This window comes from Panthera onca, chromosome B4 (genome assembly GCF_046562875.1).
Source record: "Panthera onca isolate mPanOnc1 chromosome B4, mPanOnc1 haplotype 2, whole genome shotgun sequence".
Classification (NCBI taxonomy): domain Eukaryota; kingdom Metazoa; phylum Chordata; class Mammalia; order Carnivora; family Felidae; genus Panthera; species Panthera onca.
The window spans coordinates 43,466,732-43,494,127 of record NC_138345.1 but is presented as its reverse complement, the minus strand read 5'-3'; the positions used below and the strand labels follow the sequence as shown (position 1 = coordinate 43,494,127).

Genomic DNA, 27,396 nt, shown 5'->3' with positions numbered 1-27,396 from the left:
AGACATGAGTAGATTAGAGGCAAGAGAAAGCATGACACATTTGGGAAACTGAACAAAATTTAGTGTGTTTGCATCATCAGAAGCATGGCAGTGGGAAAGAAATGAACACGGGCGAAGACACACAGGTTCTGGTAAGAGATGATCAATGAAAAACAAGGTAAAGCAATGAAAAGTCCCTGAAGGAAATCAAGTAGTGAGTAATGTGGCCTGAAAAACAAGGTAAAGCAATGAAAAGTCCCTGAAGGAAATCAAGTAGTGAGTAATGTGGCACAATTGCTATGATCACAAGATAGAGAATGGACTTTGGCAGACAAAACTAAAAGCAGACAAAAAGACTGTTGCAGGAATCGAGGACAATAAGGTGGCTATGAGGACATATAGATGGATTCAAAAATAATTATGTAGTCACATTGACAGGATTTAAATGAGTGAATATCGAGGGTAAAAAGAAAAAAAAAAAAGTCATGTTTGATTCCAAGGACTCTGGCTTAGGCTAATGGGCACATTGCTGCCATTCACTAAGCTAATGAGTTTAATTTTTAACATGGGAAGATTGAGGGGCTTTGAGACGTCCAACCAGAGATGTCCAGTGGGCAATCTGCTGTAATAAGGTCTGGGTTAGAAATATGGGCTTGGGAGTTATCAATAAATTGATGGTAACTGTACCTACAGAGTGGATGAGTTTAGCCAAGAATTGTGTATGAGAGAATTCATGCAAAACTCCAAGGAATGTCAATATTTAAGAGATCAGAAGAGAGAAGCAATGCTTCAAACAAACAAACAAACAAACAAAAAACTGAAGAGCAATGGCAAGGAAGGTAGATACAAGTTGAAGAGAGCATTGTGTCATAGATGCCAAGGTCAGAGAATATTTCTAGAAGAAAGGATAGGCCACAAATGAACAACACTGCTGAGAGTTAAGAGGAAAGCTAAAAAGCTGTCATTGTGTTTAGGCAGAAGAAAGGCATTCTTGACGTGATGAGAACACTTTAGTGAAATAGTGGGAAAAGCAGAAACCAGATTGCAGAAGAACCTGGAGTGGGAGGTGAAAAGAGGAAAAAGCAAGTATAAACAATTTCTCGGAAGTTTGACTGAAAACAGGTGGGAGACACTGGATAGAAACTGGAAGCCACAAGTGGTTCAGGGAAAATTTTCTTGCGTTCTTGCATTTTCATTGTCGAAAGAAAAGGAGGCGCAAGAAGAGAGAGGTTAGAAGTGGAGGTGATGAAGGAAGGAATCTCTTTGAAAAAATGAAAAGAGATGCGATCCCGGCTGTAGACTTTGAGATTTGATTTAGCCAGACAGAGGAAGACCCCTTCTTTGGAAATAGGAGGAGAAGGAAAAGAAATAAGTAAGATGCAGACAATTGTGTAGACTCAGTGGTGGAAAATTCATGAATGTATCATCTGACGGCTTCTCTTCAAAAAAAAAAAAAAAAAAGCTCCCCTGCTAATGGTGAATGGGGGCTGTCGGGAGAGAATTGTTGAAGAGATGAAAGGCCAACTTCTGTCTAAAAGAGCCACTATGATGAATGGGGGATGACTGCTGAATTATACCACCAGTGACAAGAGTGACAAGGCCAAAAAGAATGAGTTAAGCCTGATTGCCCAGAGTTATAGTGACACAAATCTACACCATTATCATCATCATCACCATAATATTTGTTGTAAAAATGATGTACATCTACAAAAATATATAAATAAAAAAAGACTTCCGAATTTTTTTTTTTTGATAGGAATGATAGACTGCAATCAATTTAGAAGTCATTGTCTGAAGAAATCACATGTTGACAAATCCAGTAACTCTCATTACAACACTTTTCGGAAAACACACCCTTCTTTGTTATTACAGCACAGGCGTTATCTTCAACTTGGCCCATGACTTGAAATCTGTAGATGAAAAGACAATGTTCTGTTCTCATTCTGCTAAAAACACAACCGTGAAATTTTGTGTGTTTATCTCCTGCCTTGGGAGGCATGTGCTCTCCAAGCTGGAGATCTAAGACTCTAAATTTTCAGACAAGGATCACCCGTTAAAAAATGACATCTTTAATGAAGGTAGCTGTTCCAAATAGTTTCTTAACCAAAAATGGCCATTGGTAAATGGAAATGCTCCATGGAATTAAAATAAAAATAAAAATGTGAATAAGAAACACTGGTTTCCCAATGTCCTGCCATCATACAAAAACATAAAGATCTTAGAGGGCTGTTACTTGTTGTGGTCTGAATGTTAAAATTCATATGTTAAATGCTAAATTCATATGTTAAAATCCTAACCCATAAAAGTGATATATTAGGAAGTGGAACCTTCGGGAGGTGCTTAAGTCATGAGGTGGAACTCTCATTAGTTCCTTATACAAGAGACTCCAGAGAGATCCTGACTTCCTTCCACCATATGAGGTCATGGTGGATGGAATGTGGCTACCAACCAGGAAGAGGGCCCTAACCCAGACATGACCATGCTGATATTTTGATCTTGGAATCCCATTTTCCAGAACAGTGAGAAATAAATTTCTGTTGCTTATAAGCTACTCAGTCTGTGGTGTTTTGTCATAGTAGCCCAAATGGACTAAGACAGAGGACGATCCTGCCCTTTTAGGAGAAAAATTCATTTTATTACTCAAAAGATTCCAGATTCAACTTTCTGAGTATGTGCAACAATGGAATGATACCCCCTTTAGAACGGACAATCTCATATTTATCATTCTAAGATTTAGAAATGTCAACACATCTAAAAACATCCAAAACATGCATGTTCTTCAAAAAGTACTAAACTGACTTTCTGAGGAAAGCTGAACTGTTAACCTTTTTCACTTTCCAGACCCAAATCCCAAGTATCACACCTTTCAAAAATCTTCCTTCACTGTTTGCCTATAATAAGCAATCTGGCTTCTACAGAAGATCCTAAGAAAGAATACTCTGGTACCTCTATACTTTACATGTTAAATGTAACCCCAGACAGAATGGGGGAAGGAGTGAGTGTTGGGGTGAGCAACCAGGAAGAAGACCTCCCCATTTTTAAATGTTTTAAACTCACACAGACACCTCAGCAAGAGAATTTCTGCTCATTTGTGTATATATGGGCATACCCAAATCCTTCTACCCTTTATACAAAAGAAGGAAAATTCCCCTAAATTCTTTTTTTCCATGATATTTAAGCCAACCTTTCTTGTCTTAGACAAATAAGCCATAAGGCATCTGAAAAGTCAGACAAAGGGGCACCTGGGTGACTCAGTCGGTTAAGCTTCCGACTTCAGCTCAGGTCCTGATCTCACAGTTCGTGAGTTCAAGCCCCGCGTCGGGCTTTGTGCTGACAGCTCTGAGCCTGGAGCCTGCTTCAGATTCTGTGTCTCCTTCTCTCTCTGACTCTCCCCGGCTCATGCTCTGTCTCTCTCTCCTTCAAAAATAAATAAACATTTTTTAAAAATTAAAAAAATTAAAATAAAAAATCAGACAAAACCCCTCAATTAAAAAAAAAAAAAAACAAAACAGATAATTCTAAGCCAGTTTGCAAGTGGGTTGACAGAGCATCGCTTTAAAAACATGATGATAGATTTCTATTAGCGATAAAGATCAAGTTTTAAAATTATTTTAGCGTGATGTACAGAGAGTAGGCTATGGGTGGGTATAGAGTGCAAGTTTTAAAAGAAATATTATAAATAGTCTTTGGGTAAGCATATTCATTTATAGGGTGACTTTCTGTTTCAGAGCATTTTTTTTTACTGCCCCTCAGCCAGTCCTGTGGGCCTGCTCTATCACTCCAGACCATCTATAGTCTCCCTAAACCTCCTTCACATCTCTTTGAGATGACACAACAAAACTCCAAATTTTCAAGAAGTGAAATTAACTTTTGATGATCCCCAAAACCTTGATGCTGAAAGTAGCAAGTTTTACCCTGGACCCCCAGGAGCTTCTGCCTGTGTTCTGGGGATTAGTTAGTGCCTGGCGCCCAAAGATTTTAGCACTCTCTACCCATGGAGTTTAAACAAAAATGAATGAATAGAATGAATTAAGCAGAATGAATGGAACGGAAGCAGAAAGTAGCTACACATATTGTTGATTAGGGTGACAGTATTAAAAACAAGTCAAATGGCTATTTGTTGTATTACCCATAACATATTCCTTAATATTTGAAATATTCCCACTAATTGAAATCTTCCTGTGAGTTAAAATAAGGGTTGTTTTGTAAACTTTTAAGAAACACTTCAAAAGAAATGAAATTTAGAGAATTTCAGGTTAACTACAATTTTCCATTTACATCTCTAGCATTATGGATAAACTAAAAGAGAACCCAAATAAGCCAATAAATTAGCTTCCTTTCTGTAAGGTAAGTGGCTTAATCACTCACACATTAACAAATCAAAGTCTTCCATCTCTGGGAACCATTTTGACCATCTGGAGTTTCAGGCGGGCATCCCCCAGCACGAGTTGGCTGGTGAGAGACTCCAATGCCAAATACTCACAACTGTAGATTTAATGGGGTGCCGTCCAGCCAGGTCCATGCCTTTTGTGGGTGCGTGATGTTCAGACCCATCCAAAAGTAAATTCCATCTGGTATACTACTCTGTATGAAATTCTGTGAAAGAGAACCCAGAGGTAACGGAGTTAAATGCAGTAAAATAGCCTCTTCTGATCTTCGCCCAGACTTGAGAAAGTTTTGCCAGATACTGATAATGCTCAAAGAGCTTGTATCTTTCTCCCCAAGAAGTGATGTGGAAAGACAGCATCGATATCCCAGCTTTGCCATTGACATGTGAAATAGCATTGTTACACAACCTGTCAAGTTCAGCGGATTCTTCTTATGAAAATGGAAAATACTGCCTATTTCGTAAAGTTATTGTGAGCACTAAGTTTTATATAATTTGTGGCATGCCTACCACAGTGCCTGGTGTATGCTAGGAATTCAATAAATGGCTGTAATTATCAGCAGTATAATTCCTTTATCATAAAATGTACTTTGGGGGCGCCTGGGTGGCTCAGTCAGTTAAGCATCCGACTTCAGCTCAGGTCATGATCTCACAGCTCGTGAGTTCGAGCCCCGCGATGGGCTTTGTGCTGACAGCTCAGAGCCTGGAGCCCGTTTTGGATTCTGTGTCTCCCTCTCTCTCTGCCCCTCCCCTGCTCATACTGTCTCTCTCTCCTTCAAAAATAAACAAATGTTTTTTTTTTTTTTTTTTTAATTTACTTGTTTCTCTCGGTTTTAGAAGCGTTAATTTCCCTGGCAAATTAGCTCTTACCAGTTCAGCCATGTCTTGGATCATCAAGAGATGTGATTTCATTATTAAACAGGATTTTTGGCTATCGGTCCATGATTTAAAGGTTTTTAAGAAATTATAGCATTTCCCTTTTTTCTGCAGCCAGTTATTAGGGCATAAGTTTAGCGTGGACTTTGCTGAAATGGAAAAAAATGGAACAAACAGAAGAGTAAGGTTTGAATATCAAAAAAAATGCACTAATTTCTAAACTTTTCCCTTAAAAGTAAAGATTTTGCCCCACTTTTAAGCAATGAACTCCCTTGGGGCACCTGGGTAGCCCAGTCAATTGAACATCCTGTTCTTGGCTTTGGCTCAGGTCATGATCTCACCGGCTGGTGGAATGGAGCCCCGAGTAGGGAATCCCTGCTTGAGACTCTCTCTCTCCCTCTCCCTGCCCCTCCCCTGTTCACGCATCTCTCTCCCTCTCTCTCTCTCTCAAAAATAAATAAATAAACTTTAAAAAAAACAACGAAATTTACATGAGACAGCTTAACACAAGCAAACACCAAAGTTTGCGCGTGCACGGAGGCCCAATAATGAATTTGAGACCCAAACAAATGACGGAGTCAGGCAGTTTTTATACATTTTAGACTAAGAGACAATAAATTTGTGAAGCATTGACAGGATAAAGCAAACGTGTTTGGGAGCTTTAATTAGCAAGGAATTCTAAGAAGTGGGGCTAAGGTAGTGGATTAGAAAAAAAGGAACGAGGTTTGTTTTAGATTTTTTGGCATTAAAGTTTCTATCTCTGGTGATAAGGATGTCTTTCCACTTCTTAGTAAAAGGGGTACCTTTGGGGGCTCCTAGGTGGCTCAGTGGGTTGAGCCTCCGACTTGGGCTCAGGTCTCATCTCACTGTTCATGGCTTTGAACCCGGCTTCGGGCTCTGTGCTGACAGCTCAGAGCCTGGGAGCCTGCTTTGGATTCTGTGTCTCCTTCTCTCTCTGACCCTCCCCCGCTCGCACTCTGTGTGTGTGTGTGTGTGTGTGTGTGTGTGTGTGTGTCTCGAAAATAAATAAACATTAATTTTTTTTTAAGGAGGGTACCTTTGATACAGGAGATTTATTTCCCGCTTTCAGGGGGACAGATATTTCCCAAGTAGCTCCAATTTAAAATAATTAATATGCTATTGTGGTACTTATGGGCAGCCTGCCCTTGGCCCCTACCCTGACTCCTCTGCCCCCATTTTCTTTTGTCTTAGCTGGAGATGGTACATAAGGTGGTGGCTTGGGCTATTTTGGGGAGTCACCCAGTTTTCCTGGGTATCTTTCATGATTCCAGATATATAAGTGTTATAAAACTTCCGTATTTCTCCTATTAATCTGTCATTTATTGCACGGGGGGGGGGTCTGAGTCAAAAACCTATCAAGGTAGAGGGGAAATTATCTTTCCTCGCCTACAGTGCCCTGGCCACTGGTTTGCATTTTAGAAAGATCCTACTGGCTGCGGTGTGGAAACGAATAGAAATCTAGATGAGAGTAAATTGGTAATTAGTAATCCCCTTCTTCATGAGCCATACTGATCTCCAAATGCCTTACAATTCGATCTTTCCATACTGATTTTTAAAGAGTGACCTAACGCCTTAATCACATAGCATAACAAATAATAATTACAAAAACGGCAACCGATATAGTAGAGAAGTGACATCCACATGGGTAAAAAAAGGTACATAATCCTGGTATAATGTCCCGGGAAAGTTTTATCAAATTGCATATGGCAGTGCCATTTGACTTTATGATCTCACGCATTAATCATGAGGTGGGTAAGGGCAGGGACTTTTGCTTAAATTCTTTGCTATCTTGTCAGTAAACCAATTATTTTGTATATGCCTAATGCAATCAACAGGTGCAGAGAGAAGCCTCTTCGGAGCATCCCTTATCTGACTAAAAATAGAAGCTTCTGAGATATGAGGCTGCCATAAATTCCTCTTTGGAGTGGTTTACTCCCAGGGGTAAAAAAAGACTAAGAACTCTACCATGAATCCCCTTTCTGGATGAATTTATGACTATGAAGAGGGAAAGACTACTCACCACCTGTATATGCAGATATCATTACTAACTTCATTTTCTCCAATTCGGTCTCCTGAAACACCTACTTGCTTGTCTTTCCTGTGGAAATGTACTTGTTTTTCCCAAAGAAATTCTTCCCCCTTCCTTTCTCCTATTAAGCTAGGTATGGAAACCTTTAACTGTAACCAGGCAGAGGCAGCTACTTCTTTTGTTACCTCTCCTATGACTGCAAATAAAACTTTTCTTCTTGTTCATTGGTCTTCTGACAGTTAATTCACATGCCCCCTGGTAGTAACTTAAGAGGGTGGAGGAAAAGTTTTTCCTCCCCTACAATGCAATGAAATATAACCACTTACTTGTGAAGTTTGTATTGTCCTGTTGTTTCCTGGGAGAAATATTCATGCCATCACAATCTTTGGTTCCTTTCTCACTACTTAGGCGACATACTAGCAAATAAAGTAGTAACACCAGTTAGATTTCTACAGGTACGACCTTGTGCCTTTTAATTATCCACTAAAGCAGAACTACAAGTGAATGTTCACACTGCTGGTTGAGAAATCGGTCTATAGCATTTCAATACTATAATGTGACAAAGGATGAATAAACTTAGAGACTCTGGAGATTTCCACTTGAGAACAAGTAAGTAGAAACAAACAATAACAAATTATCTAAATAAAATGAAACTATATTGAAATTTGTATCTGTTAAGTATGATAGGTTAGACTGCTGTGTGATCTTGAACAGATTACTAGCCTTTTCTGTTTCTCAGTTCCCTCATATATAAAAGGGGAAAATGTTGAACAAACCTGGAGTGTTTTGAGGCTAAAAAATAATGCATGTAAAATGCTTAACACAATTCCTAACACATAAAGGGTCACAACAAATAGAAACAATAACAGATATAATTACCCATAGCTCTTCTTGAAGCAGAGCTCATTTTAGGACTATATCTTAACTTTAACTGGGCCTTAAATTTTTAAGCAGCTCATAAATTTTGTCAAAACGTCAAAAAATCAAGTTACCCCTAAAGTCCAAAAGTTTTATGTAAAGGGCCAAATCAACTTCCACAAAATGAAGTGCTTTTACCAAAATACAAAATTTCCATTCACAGAATTGTGACAGCCATACCCACACTATTTACCAACTGATTATAAGTGGGGACGCCTTGGGTGGCTTGGTTGGTTAAGCATCAAACTCTTGATTTCAGCTCACCTCATGATCTCACAGTTTGTGGGTTTGAACCCCGTGTCTGGCTCCACTCTGGGCAAGGAGTCTGCTTAAGATTCCCTCTGTCCCTCTCCCTCTGCCCCTCCCCCACTCATTCTCTCTCTCTCTCTCTCTCTCTCTCTCTCTCTCTCTCCCCCCCCCCGTCTCAAAATAAATATATAAACTTAAAAAAAAATAACTATGGGGTGTCTAGGCGGCTCAGTCAGTTAAGCATCCGACTTTGGCTCAAATCATGATCTCATGGTTCACGAGTTCAAGTCCCGCGTGGGGCTCTCTGCTGTCAGCACAGAGGGCGCTTCAGATCCTCCTCTGCCCCCCTCTCTCTGCCTCTCCCCCACACACTCTCTCTCTCTCAAAATTTTTTTAAAATTAAAAAAAAAAATTAAATAAATACAATTATAAGCAGAATAGACTTTACAAATTAACAAGTTTGTTGTTTCCTGTGTATAAGAAAAAAAATACTTGCATTAATGAAATTATCAACTGTGTCCTTTAATATCGATGCAATTGAAGTAACAGGTAAATGTGAAAAATGATTCTGGAAAAGTTAGAGAAATGAAGGTAAACGCCAAGGAAAACGTATTAACCTCTCTAGTTGAACAGAGAGCTTTCAATTTACTTACCCAAAATGGTTAGTCCTATCACTATGGCAATGAGTATAACCAGTGCAATGCTGGACAATCTCAGAGCAGTTTGATGCCACTTGGGACATTTAGGGTAATCTGTAATAAATAATTTTTCTTTTTGAAACATATAGGCATTAAAAATGAACTTGGAAATGTGTCGTAGAAATGTAAAATTCTGAGGGTACACTATGTCTTAAGGAGGGGGGAAAGAAATATACAGCCTCTGTTTAAATTACCTTGATATGATCACATACATAATTATCTTGAAAGAATTAGATTTACTGATTCTAAGAGGTCAATATCTTTTATTTACTATTTATTAACTATCCTTTTTATGTAACACTTCTAGGAGAAAACTCCAATCCACAAACAATCAAATGGGTGGGGTATTAGCTGATCAACTGCTTAGTTAAAACATTTCCACTAAAATTTGTCATCTACCTTCATTTACATCTTTTCTCCATCACACAGGTAATATTCAGTGGGTTTGAAGTCCGGGAAGGCAAAATATAAGTAATACCAAAATAACTGACTAATAATAAAAATGAGCATCCAAAAAAGAAACATAAGATTGAGTATTGTAGCCGCCTTCTCAAATGTTGTTTGAAATAAAACTTTTATATTTATATCAATTAATGAAACCAAACTCAGATGCTAACTTTTATAATTACGTACTTTGCCTAATACAGCAGCATTATAACACTTTCACAATCTTCAACCCAGGTCAAATCACACCTGATCAATTACATTCAAGTTCACAATATTTATAAGGACATAACTACATACCAGAGGCTGAAATGGGTGTGAAGCTACAGATATAGAAAAGGGTACAGTCTAGTGAAGAGGTATCTATGTAAACATATTTAAAAATAAGATAAAAACATTTCTCAACAACAGATTCTAGTTCAAGTTCTTAAAATTTCTCATTAAAAGTCTAGGATTAAAAGACCCACAGAAAATTCTAGCTATATTATAGTCTGTGGTCTAATGGGAGGTTATGGATTCCTACCTTTGCATGTCCACTTGTGTTGACAATGATAGGGATGTTTTCTTGTCTTCTGCATCATTGATCCCTCTGTGTTTTGCATCTGTCCAAACATCCTATAAATAGAATAATCCATATTTGAATGAGATGGAAAGAGAGGCATTACCTGATCAAAGCAGAGTCAGTTTCTCAGAACTGTGGCATTGAAATAAACCCAACAGCTGTAAAACCACAAAGGATATGATTTAAGAGTGAGGTGACCTTCATTTTTTTTAAATAAACTATTCCTTTCAGGATCATTTTAGGTAGGCAGAAAAATGATGAAATTAGTACAGAAAATCCCCATATACACAGCACCCAAATTTCTCTATTATTACCATGTTACATTAGTATGGGACATTTGTCAAAATTAATGAATCAATATTGATGCATTATTATTAATTAAAGTCTCTACTTCGTTTTTACTTACTACCTTTTCTATTGAAGGACCCCATTTTGGATACCACAGTATCTATTTATTCTTTAAAATTTTTTTTTAATTTTTATTTATTTTTTGAGAGAGAGAGAGACAGAATGTGAGCAGGGGAGGGGCAGAGAGAGAGGGAGACACAGAATCTGAAGCAGGCTCCAACTTCTGAGCTGTGGGGCTCGAACTCATGAACCACGAGATCATGACCTGAGCTAAAGTCAGACGCTCAACCAACTGAGCCACCCAGACACCCCATATTCTTTATGTCTTCTTAGGATAATCTTGGCTGACAATTTCTCTTGTTTTTGATGTATCGTTTTGGGTTTTTTTTTTTATGGTTTTGAGAACTGTTGATCATACGTCTTGTAGAATATTCTCCAATTGGAATAGTCCGATGTTTTTCTCATCATTACACTTGGGTTAAAGGTTTTTGGAGGAAGACCATAGGGATAAATTGCCATTTTTATCACATCTTGTAGAGTGCGTAGGACCAACATGGCTTATCACTATTATTATCTTTGATCACGTGGCTACAGTCGTGTTTTTCAGTTTAATCTACTATAAAGTTACTCTTTTTTCTCCATTTCCATACTGGACCCTTTGAAAGGAAGTCAATATGTACAGCCCACACTTTAAGAAGTGGAGAGTTATGCCCCACCTCTTCCATGACAGAGTATCTACATAAATTATTCAGAAATCTGCAGGTGATTTTTGCGTAGTCTCCCATTTACTTATTTATTCAATCATTTGTATCAGTAAAACTCATCCAAATTCATTTTATACTTTACGTTCTAGCCCAATACTACCTTATTTATTTTGCTCCTCACACCGTTCCAGTTTGGCCATTGGAACTCTTTCAGCTGGTTCCATGAGTTCATGTGGAGGAACTTCAATAAATTACAGCACGGATCATCCTAACCCCCACCCTTCCACTTCCATTACCTCCTGCTCCAGCAGGTGAGAAACATGGCTGCCACCATCACCATTTATTTACTTTATTGCTCAATTCCAGGATACATTTTTTGTGGCTTTAGAATTGTTATCTCATACCTTGTGGGAAACTACCAAAGACAGTGCTTATGTACAATTCCTTTTGTTACTAGTCTTACAAGTTAAAACTACACATTTTCAAGATTACTTAGATCTACAGACTTTATCCCCACATCCTTCAGTGAGGCTGTTTCATACGTCTACAATACATCAGATTCTTTTAGCAGTTCTTGCAATTCATAGTGGGGTACCATGGTGTGCTTGCTTGTGTTTCACTGAAATAAAAAGATAGGGAAATAAAGGATTTAGGAGACATAATTGGAAAAAGACTGATATGATTTTGGACATAAATGTGAGATATCTATTAGATATCCAGAGGGAAATGTCAAATAGGCAGTTAGATATTTGTACCAGGAACTCAAGAAAAAGAACCGTACGTGAAGCAGAGGGAGCTCACCTAGATAAAGAGTACTGACACGGGGTTGAGTCCTGTCCTTTGAGGATCATGACCTTGACTGTTGGAAAGCTAAAACAGAGGGGAGCCAGTAGGTAAGACGGAGAAGAGGCAGCTAAGAATAGAGGAGGAAATACAAAGGCATGTTCAGAAATCCATAGAAAAAAGTTTTTGTCAGCTGTATTATATGCTGCTGAAAGGTCAAGAAACGCAACGATAGCAAAATGGCCATTGAATTGGCAATGTGGAATTCCTAGTGACCGTTGTCAGAAATGATTTTGTGAAGAGAATAGAATGTATTGAAAAGAGAGCAGAAGGTGAGGAATTTGAGGGTGTGAACTTAGCCAACTCTGTGACAAGTATACTCTGAGAGGAATAATAGGATAGTAGCTAGAGGAATATGTCTGATCAGGGTGGTTTTTTTTTAATGTTTATTTATTTATTTTGAGACACACAGAGAGAGACAGAGTATGAGCAGGGGAGGGGCAGAGAGAGAGGGACACAGAGAATCTCAAGGAGGCTCCACACATCAGCGCAGAGCCTGACACAGGGCTCAAACCCATAAACTGTGAGATCATGAACTGAGCTGAAATCTAGAGTCAGATGCTTAACCAACTGAGCCACCCAGGCGCCCCCGGTCAAGGGAGTTTTTAAAAAATATAGCGAGTGCTGGTGCATTTTATGATAATAGAAATGAATCAGTGTAAAGGAAAAAATCGACAGTGCAAGAAAGAGTGGAAGAGGAATAATTCAATAGCTTTTTGAGAGGTCAAGAGAAAATGGGTGTCAGAGTACACGTAGCTGGGTTGGCTTCTTATAGGAGCAAAAACATTATTTCTACTGGAACAGTGGAGAAAATAGGTAAGGATAAAGGTTTTAAATATATACTGTTGGTGACTAGAACAAGGATGATTCTATGCTTTGAATTCTAGACACGTTTGGTTCAATCTGCCGAGAGTTGTGTGCAGAACTACAAATTGTTTTTGTACATCAAAGAAAAGCAGCTGTGGAAGGCAAGCACAATCTCATCCTCTGCTGGCTACTCATTTCCTCTCTGCAGTGGTTCTGGCATTTCTCGGGTATATTCTGAAGACTGTGGTTAACTTAAAACTTTCATATATGTCCTATGCTTTCGTGATTTGTTTGAAATTTTGCAGAAAAAATAACAAATTAGACCAGCACGCATTTAAATGGAGATGACAGCAAACTGACTGCTTGGAAGCTAACTATATTATCTGTGTGTGTGTGTGTGTGTGTGTGTGTGTATAATATCATGTGTATTATATTAAAAGGAGAAGATTTGGAAGTAAAGGAGAGGCTCTTTCAACGGTATCGTTGCTTGAAGAGACTACTCTCCAAAAGGCTGGAGGGCAGTGAAGGAAATAGAGGGCAGAATATTGGGGGGAAATGTGAAGAAAAATGACAGAGGCTTAAAAAGAAAATGGTAACAAGATTATGGCAATAGAATTCCTAGTAATTTAAAAAGCAGAGTAAAGGGGCGCCTGGGTGGCTCAGTCAGTTAAGCGGCCGACTTCGGCTCAGGTCATGATCTCACAGTCCGTGAGTTCGAGCCCCGCGTCGGGCTCTGTGCTGACTGCTCAGAGCCTGGAGCCTGTTTCAGATTCTGTGTCTCCCTCTCTCTGACCCTCCCCTGTTCATGCTCTCTCTCTGTCTCAAAAATAAATAAACATTAAAAAAAATTAAAAAAAAAATAAATAAAAAATAAAAAGCAGAGTAAAAAGCTAAGATTAACTTCCAAGATCATTGAGTAACTAAGAATTTTTTGAATTCTTCTACTTACCTTATGAATATTGGAGTTAACCTGTATAAGTAGTAGACATAATTTCTTGTCTATCTTCGGATTTACATCATGGGGTAGAATGACTGACAAATGTAGCTTGAAAAATAGATGTGTGTTGGAGGAACCTGGGTGGCTCAGTTGTTTGAGTGGCTGACTTCAACTCAGGTCGTGATCTCATGGTTCGTGAGTTCAAGCCCCATATCGGGCTCTGTGCTGACAGCTTGGAACCTGGAGACTACTTCGGATTCTGTGTCTCCCTCTCTCTCTTCCCCTTCCCTGCTCATGCTCTGTCTCTCTCTCTCTCTCAAAAGTAAATAAACATTAAAAAAAAATTTTTTAATATGTGTGTTGAATAAACAAATACATGAATGGGGTTGATGAAGTCCAGTTGATGCAAAGGGTGGTTTGTTTACACAAACACACTCTGATTTGTGTGCCTTATGACTGGAGACAGAAAATGCAAAAGATGAGATAGGTATGCATTTATTTTGAAATAATAAACACATAATTTATGACTTCCATCACTTACTTAAATAATAGATATTATTTTTAAATTGTATTTTTAAATTGTATTAAATTAAATTGACAGCTGGGTGGTTCAGTCGGTTGAGTGTCTGACTTCAGCTTAGAGGTCATGAACTCACAGCTCATGAGTTCGAGCCCCGTGTCGGGTTCTGCGCTGACAGCCCAGAGCCTGGAGCCTGCTTCAGATTCTGTGTCTCCCTCTCTCTCTGCCCCTAACCAACTCGCATTCTGTCTCCATCTCTCTCAACAATAAATAAACATTAAAAAAATAAATTACATTGATTATTTACAATATTAAATGGACACATATTATCTCACTTAACCATTCAAACCACTCTATGAGAGCTAGAATGTGGATCTGTACAGTCTGATGCCGAGTCTGAACTCTTAAACCTATGGTTATATCATCTCTCAAAACACACATACAAACACACACATTTTCCCAAAGGCATCTATTCCAAACCATCTAAAAGTCTCCATTATCTGTTTACTCTATGAGAAATTTTACCTGTTATTATCAATGTGTGAATAATCATCTTTTTAATCACCTACTGTGCATTTGGTTCAACCAAGAATAATATAATAATAATAAAATAATAATAATATAGTAATATAATAACAATTAGTTGTTATTAAAGAAACACTTTGATAGGTAAAATAGTCAAAATGAGCATGAGGAACTTCAGGGTCTCCAAGACTAAGCGAGCAGAGCAAAGTGGTCTTTGGACAACCACACAACAATTTAGTCATGTGGAGGCTAGATCAAAAGATTCAAGAAGGAGAAATAGGTTATAAAGAGAATGATTTTCTATAACTGTCTAGAAAAGACAGGAACCATAAAGAAAAGACAGATAGATTTACAAACAGATAGATAAACAAATGTAAAACTTGTGTATACCATACCAAAAATGAAAGAAAAATAGTATGGAAAACATCTGCAATGCATATATAAAATAAGGAGTCTTGATACATAAGAGGCTCTTTCTAATCAGTGAAAAACAAAACAAAACAAACAAAAAGAACCCCACAAAAAGGGCAGAAAATATGCACCAACCATTTATGAAAGAAGAAAATACATTGTCAGTCCCACCTGAAAAAAATTCTTACTTGTATGAGTAAATAGCCCATCTGAGAACATTGACCGTCTCTCCATTTGTTTAGACTACAATGTATAATTTTATTAAAGATTATAGTATCCCACAAAAATGCATGAAATGTTATGGAATTGGTAGATTCCTTCCCTTTTCAATACCATTCGCCACATAGTGAAATAACAAAGCAGTATTGGACGGCAAGCAGGTAATTTATTCAATGGCCAGAGAATGTGTAAGGGGAGCTCGTATTCTAAAGGCACCTTCTCCTGAGAGGTGGGGGGGGGGGGGGGGGTGTGTATATGACAGGGCTCAGGCAGACCTGCTCTGTTTGATGTCAGCCAGATTCCAGGGGGAGGAGGTGGAAACTTCCAGGAACATGGGCCACTCCCTTTTTCTTTCTTATTTGACCAAGGGTTGCCTGTCATAACGCTCTGGGGGAGGAGATTTTAGTATGTTAAATGTAACATAGTGGAGGAATCATGTGATCTTTGGCCCACTTTGTCATCCTGGGCGTGTCTAGTTGAGATACTAGAAAAACACCCAGCTTTTAGAAAAATTCCCTGTGGAGTTCTTTGGGGACTCACCTGATGACAGAAACACACCTTTTTATATGTTAGTTGATTAATTATATTTTCTCTTATATTTAAAATTTTTTAAGAGATCTATTGCGGTGTAATTGATATAACATAAAAACCATATGTTTATGGAATACAAATTGATAAATTTCCATACATGTATGCACCTGACACCATCACCACAACTAAAATAACTAACATACCCATTATCTTCGAGACTACTTCTGCTCCTCTGTGACCCTCCGAAATGCCCCTCTCTGCCCCACCTCAATCACTAGGCTATGTCTTCTGTCACCGTAGTGAGGTTTGAACTGTTTTTGGAATTTTATGCACGTTGAATAATAAAGTATGCACCGGTTTATAAACAGACTTAGTTCCTTCACTACAATTATTTGAACACTCATTGGTGGTATTTTATATGCCTTATGTCATTGCTATTCTATCACCGAATAGTATTCTTTTATATGAATATACCACAATTCCTTCAACCAATTCACTTGTTGTTGGACATTTGGCTTATTTCCGGTTTGGGCTTGTTACAAATGAAGTTGCCATGAATATTTGTATACGAGTCTCTGTATGAACGTGTGGTTTCATTATTCCTTAAACAAAACCCAAAGAGTGGGATAGTTCAGTCATATGATATGTGTATGTTACCTTTTAAAAAATAACTTTATTGAGACAGGATTTACATACCATAAAGTTCATTAGCTTAAAATGTACAATTCAAAGTTTCTAGCATACTCACAGGGTTGTACAATCATACATAAAGCTCTGTACCCATTACTAGTCACTCGCTCCCCGTCTCCACCCCGGTCCTTACCTACCCCAAACCCTAGGAAACCACTAATCTACTTACTATCTCTACAGATTTGTTTATTCTCGGTGTATGGACATGTTATATAATACGTGGCCTTTTGTCGCTTAGCACGTTTTCCTTTTCAAGAAATGGCAACGTTGTTAAAAAGAAAAAAACACCACCAACAAAACACCGAAAGAAAGAAAGAAAGAAAGAAAGAAAGAAAGAAAGAAAGAAAACCAGCAACAAAAGAAGAAATGGCCAAGTTCTTTTCCAAAGAGGTTGTACCATTTTCTGTTTCCCCACCAACATCGTATGAGTTCCAGCAGCTGCGTGTACTTGCCAACAGTTAATGTGATCAAATTTCTTGATTTTGTATGTTATAATGCAGGCGTCCTCATATCAGATTTTTGCTTTGATTTTCATTTCCTTAATGACCAATGATGGTAAGCATCTTTTCACATGTTATCTACCACCCATGTATCTTCTTTTGTGTAGTGTCCACTCAAATTTTTTTGTTAGTTGCTTGTCTTATCATCGAGTTTGGAAGGATATAGATAAGAAATATCAATATATAAATATGTTTTATCTATAACAGATATAAAATACATATTTTTTAGCCTTTTATGAAAGGCTTTGCAAAAATGTTTTTCCTACCCAGTGGCCTGTCTTTTCTTTCTTTAAGAGCATCTTCCAAAGACCTGTTCTTAATTTTAAGTCCAATTTATATTTATTTTTTCTTTTGCATATTCTGTATTTGGGGTTGTATCTTGAAAATATCTTTACTTCTTTCAAGCTCAAAAGGGTTTTTTCCTGCTTTCTTCTAGAACTATTATAGCTTAAGGCTTTATAGTAGATCAATGATTAGTAGATTAATTTAGAGATAATTAACTTTATCCCCAGGCTAATATTTGTATATGGTGTGAATCATAGACTTAAGTTCATTATTTTTGCATATTGATGTTATATGCTACAATATTGCTAAACTCATTTGTTGATTGTAGCAACTTTTTTCTATTTTCTCTGGTATTTTCTACAAGTCACCTACAATTCTGCCTTTCCAGTCTGGATACCTTTTATCCTCTTGTCTTGGCTTCCTGCAGTGACTAGATCTTGTACTTTTAGTACAAAATTTGGAGGAAGTTATGATAGCAGACATCCCTATCTTGCTTATGCTAATAATTTTAGGGAGAAATCATTGAGTCCTTCACAGTTAAGTATACTGTTAGGTGTAAGGTTTCTGTAGATACTCCTTATGAGGTTGAGAAAACCTCCTTCTACTAATTTGCTGAAAAGCTTTATTAAGAATGAATGTTGAGTGTGAAAGGATCATATATATTCCTTTTTTTCTCTATTAGTAGGTGAACAGATTAAGCCTCACATGCATATATAAACTGTACTTGGTCATGATGAATTATCTCTTTATATCTACATTTTCAATGCTAAGAACTTTTGCATCTATATTAATGAGAAATAATAATTTCTGTTATACTTCTCTTGTAATGTCATTTATCTTGCTATTGGATTAATGTGAGCTTCATAGAATGAGTCAGAAAATATTCCCTCCCCTTCAATTTTCAGGAAGAACTTGTTTTATTTCTTTTTTAAATGTCTTCAGTAAAGTTCTCAGTAAAGTCATAAGGGCCTGGAGGTCCTTTGTGGGAATATTTTTAACTGCTAATTCATTTTTATTATGTAGGTATAGGGATATATCCAAAGTATCTATGTATGAGTGACTAAGCTTTGATAGATTGTATACTTCAAGGAATTTGCTCATTGCATCAAAGTTGAATTTATTAGGATAAAGTTGTCCATAGTATTCCCTAACTATTCCTTCAGAGTCTGTAGAATTTGTAGTAACATCACTTCTCTCAGTTTTGATACTCGAGCTTCTGTCTTCTTCCTTTTTTTTCCTCATCCATCTGGCTAGAGGTTTATCAATCTTAATGTTCTTGACAAAGAACCAGCTCTTGTTTTCATTGATTTTTATATGGTTTTTCTGTATTCTATTTCATCAACTTTTCAATTTTATCTTAAGGCTTTCTTTCTTCTGCTTACACTGGATTTTATTTGCTTTTCTTCCAGTTTTGTAAGACAAAATCTGTAATCCTTCATTTAAGATTTTTCTTCTTTAATTTGGAATTTAGACCTATAAATTTTGGAGTAAGTATTGCTTTACTAGCATCTTGCAAATGTTTGTGTTTGTATTAATTTATAAATAGTTTCTAATTTTTCTCCAGATTTATTATTTGACCCACAAATTATTTATAAATGTATTGTTTAGCTTACAAATATTTAAGAATGTGCTAGATATCTTTCAGATGTTGATTTCTAATTTATTTCCATTTTGGTCTAACAGCATGTTTTTTATAAAGAGTAATTCTACATTTGTTAAGATTTGTCTTGTTTTATGGCCCAGAATGTAGCCTATCCCATTAAGCATTCCGTCTGCACTTGAAATATATATATATATATATATATATATATATATATATATATATACTGCAGGTACTGGGTGGAATGTTCCATAAATGCCAATTCATGCAAACCACAGGTTGGGAGAAAATATCTGTAAATTATATATTTGATAAAGACTGTGTAAAGAACACTTACAGTTCAATAATAAGAAAATAAGGAACTTAAATGAAAAGTGCTCAAAATACAGGAATAGACATTTCACCTATGAAGATATATAAGTAGCTAATAAGCACATGAAAAAATGTGTCCAGGATACCACTTATGAATGTGGATATTAAAAACTTAATAGCGGCACGCTTTTCTCTTGTCCTGAAAATTCCAGCAGCCTTTGTTTCTCCGGTCTTCAGGCTTCTTCTCAACTCAGGGAGACGACCAGGATGGGCTTTATCTGGAGTCTCACTGCACTGAAGCCTGGAAACATCCTCAAGTCAGTAAGCTAGAGCAATCACAGAGCATACCTCATTTATTTCCCATTTCTCAGTGATGACTGTCGCTGATGTGCAGTGTTCCTAAAAGCCATTTTTGTAGATACAGTTTGGTTTTTCACTTGTTTCAAATGGGAGGAACAGAATTAATAGGAGATATTTGTTTGTTTGTTTGTTTATTACAGTTTATTACTCGTGCAGTTATGGAGGCTGAGAAATCTTGCAATCTGCTGTCTGCAGACTAGAAAACCAGGAAACCTAGTGGTGTAATTCGGTCTAGTTCAAAGGCCAGATAGCCACGGCGTCTAAAGGCAGAGACAAGATGGATGTCCCAGCTGAAGCAAGCAGAGCAAATTCACCCTTCTTTTTGCTCTAATTCAGGCCCTGAGCAGATTGGATGATGTCCACCTGTATCGATGAAGGTGACCTTGTTTACTCAACCTGCCAATTCGAATGCTAACCTCTCCCAGAAACATTTTTGCAGACTCAAGCAGAAGTACACATCTACGGCGTAGCCCGTCGCCTGGTTAACACACAAAATTAAGTATCACGTGCACCTTAAATTGTTTGGTTACAGCCTGAGAGAGAACTGGTTTAGCAAGTGTGAAAAATTTAAAGGTTTTCATTGACTCCAAGCTTAATGTGCATCAGTGTCATAGCAAGGTTGCCAAAGAGAATGAAAGGAAATAACCCAGCTAAGCAACTTTAGTTTGGCTTCACAGAGATGAACGGTCTGGAATGGCCAAGACAATGTTTCTGCTTTGCCTGCCTTGCATGAAGTGGATTGCTCCCAGAATACTGCACTCAGTTCTGGGCATTGCTCTGAACTGGATGTGGCAAACGTGGGGCACAAATGAAGGAAAGGGCCCCAGCAGGTCTTTCCACTCACTTGGAGTGATCTGTCTTCTCAGCTCCCAGTTTAGACTTCCACATTAAGAGTCATTCATTCATGCAGCGCTTACTCTCCGAAAAGCACAGGAATCTGTCCCCCAGTGGATCTACTCCAAAGCTGGTGAGGCTGAAGATTCAAACTCCTCTCTTGCCTGACTCCCTTCTAAGGCATTGGATGAACTTTGGCAATGTGTCCTCACGGCTGTGTGTCGTCACAGGTTTGTAAGCCTAAGATATAACTCATCCATACTGCGTCTTTCTGTTCTGATCTGCCTTCCATTGCATCACATTTCCTTCCACTTGTATTGGATGGCATTGGAGGCCAGTATTTTCTTCTTCTTTTCTGAAGGAGAAGTTGAGATGGCATTTTCAGCTTAGTCAACTCTCATGAATCTATGTAGTTTTCTGTCATATCAAAGTCTATTCAGGGATCAATATATTCTTGCTAGCCTTCATGATACAAGTATGGCTTCCAGGAATATTCTTAACTGCCCTGTATTCCAGGAATACTCTTAAATACCTTGTATTAGGACATAGAGATGTAAGACTAGAAATCATATCATGATATGACTGGATCCCATGGCAGCCAGAACCAGAAGCACGTAGGAAATGAGGCGGAAACAAGATCTGAAATGTACAAAGACATAACTTAGTCTGTGGAAAATTCTTCCAAGAGTCACACAAGTAAAACTGTAAGTGGAGGACGGATTCCCGTCCACTCTTAGACAAAATATTTCTTTCCTGTAGGATAACATAAAAATATACTGGCATGAGGACATCTATGACACATTGGAAAATGAAGGTCATCAAGTCAAAGAGTATTTAAGATTCATCCCTGAACAAGAATACTTGAAATGTTCCCAAATCTTACAGCTATTTTAGGAAATAACTTGATAAGCATTAACATTACCATTAACAAGTTGTGATTTTCAAAAAGAAAACATTTTCAAGCTCTTAATCATATAAAACAAGTGTTGGTCAACCATGCTGGTATCAAAAATACATTACAGATTATTTTTATTTTTTTATTTTTTATATTTGTTTTAAATTTTTTTTTAACATTTTATTTATTTTTGAGACAGGGAGAGACAGAGCATGAAAGGGGGAGGGTCAGAGAGAGGGAGACACAGAATCCAAAACAGGCTCCAGGCTCTGAGCCATCAGCACAGAGCCCGACTCGGGGCTCGAACTCACGGACCGCGAGATCACGACCTGAGCCAAAGTCGGCCGCTTAACCGACTGAGCCACCCAGGCGCCCCAAGATTATTTTTAAATAGGAGGGTTTCCCCTTGTTCCAACTGAAGAAGAAGCAGAATCTGCATTACAATTTAAAAATCAGAAAACATCACCGCTGTGAACAAATCTAGTGTGGGAATGACACACATCTATATTTGTGGACAGAGGCGGAGGAAACAAATGTAGGAGGGAATAATCTGCTGCTCTTGAGACTAAAGAAGTGACTTCTAGAACATAAGGATATATAACCTAAGTCTTTCGAGAACCGTTTTAGCTCTCAGTCAAAAATCAAAACTTGTGACTGGTGGTTTATGGAGAAGTAACAGGATAGGATCTCAGATGGATTAAAGACATGGTAAGCCAACATTACTTTATTAAGAGAATCACTGAATTTCTACTAGATATCAGAATATCCAGAGAAGTTAAAGTACCAGTTTCTCCTCTCTGATAGTTTATCTACAATTTGAGACCAGAAAAAACTCATTATACTACTGTTTCAACATTGAGATTATGTTCCATTCATTTTCTTCCATTTTTAAAAAATTTAATCATACATGAGAGAATTTTATATCTGTTTAAACCTTAAGATTGTTTTATTCCTTATTAATAAGGTAGTTGAAATCATGAAATGCTTTTCCTCTCATAAAATTATTAAAATTATTTGCTTCCTATTTTTCTATGATGAATTCTAATTCACATCTCACAAATAGAAAGAAAGACTGCTTTTCATTACTGAGCTATAGTGAGGAAATATATAGAATGGGACCGAAATATATGCACTTTTTTTTACTTAAAATGTTCATTCAGATTCTTGAAACATTTTGGCACACTCCAATAGTCTTATACTTTGAAAAAAAAAAATGGGTCTCTAAGTCTCAAGTCCGAAATGAGCATTTAATCTATTAATTTACTTTTTTTTTTCTGACCAAACAAGTACAAATATTCTTATTTGGTTTCATACTCTAAATAATCTTACGAAAGATAATGATCAGGTCATCTTTGAAACAATACTCACTGAATGAAAGAGTTGATTTCCTGAGTATTAGAGAAAGGAAGCCCTGGTCAGAGAATCAAGTGTGATTTCTGTGAAAAGGAAAAATCACATCACCTGTTCACACGTAACCTGATGTTATTTCTACACGATCAGCAGAGAAAAGCCGACCTCAATCACAAACTCTTACAGGGCTTGGTCACGGCAACTCATTATGTGTGGAAAAATTTCCTTTGTTCTTCGTGTGCTGATGAAAATTTAACACAATTGACAAGAAATCCTAAACTAACAGAACTAAAACATTCTTTTAGGATTGCGTCTCATAACTCCTCTGGTACCAATGTGTTAACATAAAGATTTGAGTTGTTGATCCTGGGAGACAGTATATATGGGCACAATGTAGAAATAATTACAGTGGTGTAAACAGTGTCTTAGTAACTAATGAAATACACAACTGTGAATCATAGAATTTGAGTGTACAAGGAAACAATGAAATGGACTACTTGCATAACTTTGAAGCTGAAATCAACCGTAGATATTAAGCGTTGCTCCAAATTTGTCATCATAGCTCTTAAAAAGTGCCGATTACTGGTCCCCAACCCAGATGATTCTAGTCCAATAGACTTGGGGCAGTACATGCGAATATATATTTTAAACAAAAACTCTCCAGATTATTATGACTCACATCATAACACGGAGCCATCGACCTAAACAGTTCGGTTTTGAAAACGAAAAGAAAACACACCTTATGATGTTAACTGCTCACCCAGATAACTGTGATAAAGAAGAAACTGGAACACAGCCTACCCGACTCTCTCTCCAGCATTCTTCTTATCATACAATATTGCGTTATTAATTATTGCATGTTATTGCAAAAGTGATCCTTTCACTTCCATAAGTGTACTCTGACTAAAATGAAAGCGATAGCTTAAAAGAGAAGTTAAGTAAAATACAGCATCTTGCTATTTTTATTACCCCAAATATCTGTCTTTACTAGCCAGGTCATATGCCAGGTCATATTTTCATTTAGTGCCCAAATCACACTATTCCAAGCTCTATTCTTTTTTTACAGAAGAACGTCAGCATTCACAAGGTTCCCCTTCTCAAATCTGATGCCAGGGAGATTTTTACCTTTTTTTTTACAAATAGGCATTAAATATTTATTACTTCGGCCAGGATTGTTCTAGATGGTAAAACTCAACTACGTAGAAGTTGAGTAGCTTGCCCAGAGTCACAGAGGAAATAAGCAGAAAGTCGAGGCTTCCCCCAGGCAGCCTGGTTCCTACGCTTAATATCAAGCCACTACCCTCTGTGGTCGAGATGCTGGAGCTCTTGACAAAGCTACTCCCCAGGCAAAATCAGAGGGGCCTTCCCAGTCCCAAGAGGTTGAGATTCCACAATCTCTCACCTCCCTCTTGGTTTCTTAGAGTTGTTGTTGATGCCCTTCCCTCAGGGAAGCCCCAAGGGGCCCACGGTCTGAAGCTGCCTTCTCAAATACGACTGGAGAGAATTTAACTGCCAGAGTAACCCCCCTGTAAATTCTGGGGGGCTGAGCCACGACCACTGCTGCCCATGTGGTTGGTACCCTTCACACAGAGGAGAAAAGTCTCCCCTGGTGGAGGACGGAGTGGGTAAGGATACTTTTCCTAAAGGTATCTGCTCTGTGTTGAAGAATTACATAAAGGTGCCCCAGCTGGGCCTGGGGTAGCGCCGCCTTCGCAACCCATCCAGATGCAGGATTTCTGGGTTTTCTTACACCTGATCGCTCCTCTCGCCGTTTTCTCCCTATACAGCTTTGGCAGATTTTTTTTTTAACCCAAAACTGTTGGCTTTAAAATTACCTTCGCCACTGGCTGGAGTATTTTGCCTCAGAGATGCCGTTCTGTGCAACTGACAAATATAGGGACTGTGCAGCCGGAAGGCTTTCATGATATTGGGCACACAGGCACAACACCGTTGTGCTCACTCCCGGGACCAGCGGTAGGTTTGATGCGCCTCCCCGTAAAGAAATCAGTGCTCTCCGGTGTGTTTTCTTTCTGTTCCGTGATGAAACTGGAGGGTTCTGCAGAACCCTCAACGGAAGAAACAACGTTATCGGGTCTCAGCCGGAGGAAGTGGTGCACCGGCTTTGCTTAGTTTTCTCCTTGCAGAGGCGGTGGGAAGCAGGGGAGCAGGGGGTGGGGGTGGGGACATGAGGTGGGTGGGGGACATGCGGCGCTCGCGGGTGCCCGCAGTGCGGCGCGCGCGCTAGCCGGCTGGTCCTCCCGCGCGTCCCCCAGTCCCTGCGTGCGGATAGGTGGGTGGGGACATCCGGCGCTCGCGGGTCCCCGCAGTGCAGGGCGCGCTGCCGGGTCTTTCCTCCACGCGTCCCCCGGCGCCTCTGCGTGCGTGCGGTGGCGCTCTCTAGCCGGGACTGGAGGAGTCGGGGGAAGTGGCGACATCTCCCTCCTCTGCCCGGCGGGCGAGTTCCCCGGAGCTCCAGGGGCGCTGCCATCCCTCCTACCCCCTCTCACCCTCAGCTATTTTGCTAACCAGGGCTCCTGCCCCGGTGCCATCCCTCCAGAAGGGGGGGAGGGGGGTGGCGCTGGCCGGGGAGGAGACGCTGATTCTGGATTAAGGGAGGCCCCCGGTGACCTGGACAGGGCCAGTTTTGGTGACGTGGTAAGGGAAAAACAAAAGCAAGCAAACAAACCAGACTTACCCCTATGGGTTCAAGAGAGGACCGAGGAGAAGTGAAGAGGGGATTGTAGGCCTCCTTTCTGAAGAGCTGTAACCGCTGGGAATTGTAATCGACACAGTGCAATCGTGGTTAAAGCTATAGATCTTTAACCCGAAAGGATCCTTAACTTCTCTAGACATTGGTTTATGTTAACTTATTTAAGAGTTAAATCGGTTTGCTTAAAACCATCGTTTTACCCCTGCCAGAGAATTAATTTCCTGGGCACTAAGGCGCAAAGTGAGTTTGGATGGAGTGGCTGGCTAACGATCGAGAGTAATCTGGTAAGAGCAACATTGTTTGCAAGGGTGGGTCCGGTCACAGGGGACTGTGGCGGGACTGTAGCATCGAAGTTTCAAGATGGGGAGTAGAAACTGGGAAGAACACTGAAAGAATAATGTTGAATGGCAGTAAGAAAAACACAATATCCTTCACAAGGCTTCCGGAGGCTTCCCATGCTGACAGTCGTCATGTTATCTTATTTACATTTTGCCACCGGAAACCTCTAGGTCTCTACTTGTTCATCAGAGAGATCACCTTACCAAGAAACGTGCTAGTGGTTTTCAGAAAAGAATGACACCTGGTTGGAGAGCCGAACAATGTGCAAAGAGAAACATAACTGCTGTGGTCATGACCCAGAATCCAAACAAACACGTGAGGACTTGAATACATGCCTGGAAATGTCCATAGTTAGTTAGTAAGGGAATTGTCTCTGCAATTATGTTTTTGTTATTCCTTTCTGTGACATAACAAAAAAAAAAAAATACTAACAATCCATTGTGAGACGAGGATTTTGAGTCAGTCATTGAGTAACTACCCATTGGTTACTATCTTTAGTTCCTAGGAAACATGACAGGTGCCTCTCCACCTGAGGGTATCATAGAGTGAACTAGCAGAGATAGTCAAGGATTTTTTGCTGTCAAAGAGCCTTTCGGAAAAATGCTCAAATATCCTATCAGCAATGCTGATAATGTAATTTTGCGGTGTTCAAGTTTAGATCTTCATTGGTGTTTCCCAAATGAAGTATGACCTGCTCTTCACACAGGGCTTCTAATGGGGATGTCCTTAGCTCCACGACAAAGCATTGGCCGGAACTTGACTCTTACCTGTACCCGCCGGCAGTTCTTTATTTTCACTGCTCGTTGGGCAGGACTCAACACCATCCCCTGTCACCATCACAAATCCTTCATTCCAGAGCATAATAGGACGCATATGTGTTACTGAAGGTTTATAGAGAGTTTAATCAGAGAGGATCATAGTGCATAGGATACACCATTTTTTAAAACGACATCATTTCTTGCTTCCATGCCATTTATTTCTTGAAAGCAGAGCAGACAGCTGATCTCCTTGATGTCACCCCTGCCTTCTAGGTATTGCTTCAGGAGAATCACACAACTTTAAGGGCATCTGGCTCTTGAAGTTAACCTACCCAGCAGCATGCCTTGAGTTCACACTGCTGGCGTAAGCTCTAAGAACCTTCCCTTTATTTATCTTTCTTCAATTGTGTGTTTCGTGTCTACACATTCTAGTCCATTCTTCTTAACCTACTGTCTTAAACGGCGTATGGAACAAAATGATATGTGGGCTAATGATTTACTCTGAACATGGACTTTAAAGCCATACCGTAATATAATGAAGGCTTCAAGAAAAACGGGTCCACAGAGTTGTACAACTCCAAATTAAGGGACTCAAAGTGACAAGACTTTTGTGTCAATGCGTCTGCTTTTTATTGCTGCTGTCATCCCTTGCTGCTTAAACTCCTGTTCCTCTGTAGGCATATTTTCATCCCTTACTTCTCATCCACTGTTTATATATAGCTTGTGAACCGATCGAAGAGTCAAGTCCATTGGAA

The 27,396-nt window shown here is 38.9% G+C and overlaps 1 protein-coding gene across 1 annotated transcript; it reads right to left on the bottom strand.

Moving 5' to 3' along the window:
- Window positions 1–206: 206 nt before the first annotated feature.
- Window positions 207–26,876, bottom strand: LOC132694746 (killer cell lectin-like receptor subfamily F member 1). Its single transcript, XM_060658433.3, has 7 exons — window positions 24,670–26,876; window positions 10,125–10,216; window positions 9,113–9,211; window positions 7,619–7,708; window positions 5,237–5,391; window positions 4,463–4,575; window positions 207–1,889 (listed from the first exon to the last, which is right to left on the bottom strand). The coding sequence occupies exons 2-7, from the start codon at window positions 10,213–10,215 to the stop codon at window positions 1,757–1,759; spliced, it is 681 nt and encodes a 226-aa protein (XP_060514416.1). The 5' UTR covers window position 10,216; window positions 24,670–26,876; the 3' UTR covers window positions 207–1,756.
- Between the last annotated feature and the right edge of the window lie 520 nt (window positions 26,877–27,396).

Coding starts and splice junctions, on each gene's coding strand:
- LOC132694746 (XM_060658433.3), bottom strand. CDS start 10,215: ATGTTTGGACAGATGCAAAACACAGAGGGATCAATGATGCAGAAGACA. Junction 7,709..9,112: donor GATAGGACTAACCATTTTGG/GTAAGTAAATTG, acceptor TTTATTTGCTAG/TATGTCGCCTAAGTAGTGAG. Junction 4,576..5,236: donor TCCAAGACATGGCTGAACTG/GTAAGAGCTAAT, acceptor TCTCTTTCACAG/AATTTCATACAGAGTAGTAT.